General features: G+C 45.8%; 1 protein-coding gene across 1 annotated transcript; it reads left to right on the forward strand.

Annotated features, from left to right (window-relative positions):
* Positions 1-403: 403 nt before the first annotated feature.
* LOC108357808 (CGG triplet repeat-binding protein 1-like) lies at positions 404-899 on the forward strand (the record flags this gene model as incomplete). Its single annotated transcript, XM_017608880.1, has 1 exon — positions 404-899. A coding segment is annotated over exon 1 (496 nt), but the record flags the coding sequence as incomplete, so codon positions are not given.
* Between the last annotated feature and the right edge of the window lie 129 nt (positions 900-1,028).

Here is a 1,028-nt window from a genome sequence, read left to right on the forward strand (position 1 = left end):
AAAATATGCATATGCATATTACGCATATTTTTGCATATTTCCAGTTTTTATGCATTTTATGCATATTTCCAGTTTTTGCGCATTTTATGCATATTTCTCCGCTATTCTCTTATTTCCCAAAATCTATACATTTTTAATAAATTTCTACTTCAAATAATTCTGTTCTATTGATTTGAATTTTCACTTTCTAACACCTAAGGCTAGGGCCAAACTACCGCGCTCCGCTCTCATTGGTTCCTCCTGCGGAGCGCCAAGAGGGCCAACGGTTTCTTGTTTTTTTTTTNGAGGGCCAACGTTTTTTTTTTAATTGAGAGTTAACGGTATTAGCTTGAGGCATATGCACCGACGATTAGACACAAACGTACGAAACTTGGTTCACTCAGCTTAGGATTCCCCTTCAAAAATGCCGAAGCACAAGCCATCTTATCAACAGCTCGTGCGCGTCTTTGGTGAGGATACGTTTTCGTGCGACGCGTCGATGGTCTTCTGCAAAGCTTGCTCAAAGGGATTTCCAGGAGCAAGAAAGTTCACGTTGGAACAACACGTGAAAACTTCTCTCCACAAAGAGTCGTTGCAACGGCACAGTAGCCGACAGCAACTGCTCTCCGATGCTCGCGGGGATCGACCCAAAAATGACTTCTCCATGGAACTCTGCACCGCGCTTGTGAAGGCTGACATTCCGTTGCATAAAGTGTCACATCCCGCCTTCAAAGAATTCTTAGAGAAGCATACGTCGTTCAAGGTGCAGGACGAGTCAACTCTTCGCAGGAGCTGCCTGCCTCTTATATACGATAGCAGCCTCCGACAACTTCAGCAGGAAATAGGTGACTCCGACATCTGGGTTGGCACCGACGAAACCACCGATAGCAAAGGGAGATGTATCGTAAACGTAACCGTGGGTAAATTGGATGGTCACCGGCCCGTGAAGTGCTATCTCCTCGCCTGTGAAGAAGTCCAGAAGACAAACTCTACGACAATCGCCCAGGTCTTCTGTAACGCCCTTCTGGTTCTGTGGAACGGCGTCATCC

The sequence above is a fragment of the Rhagoletis zephyria genome, unplaced genomic scaffold (assembly GCF_001687245.7).
Source record: "Rhagoletis zephyria isolate East Lansing unplaced genomic scaffold, Rhagoletis_zephyria_1.1 Rzeph_scaffold_84947, whole genome shotgun sequence".
Taxonomy (NCBI): Eukaryota; Metazoa; Arthropoda; class Insecta; order Diptera; family Tephritidae; genus Rhagoletis; species Rhagoletis zephyria.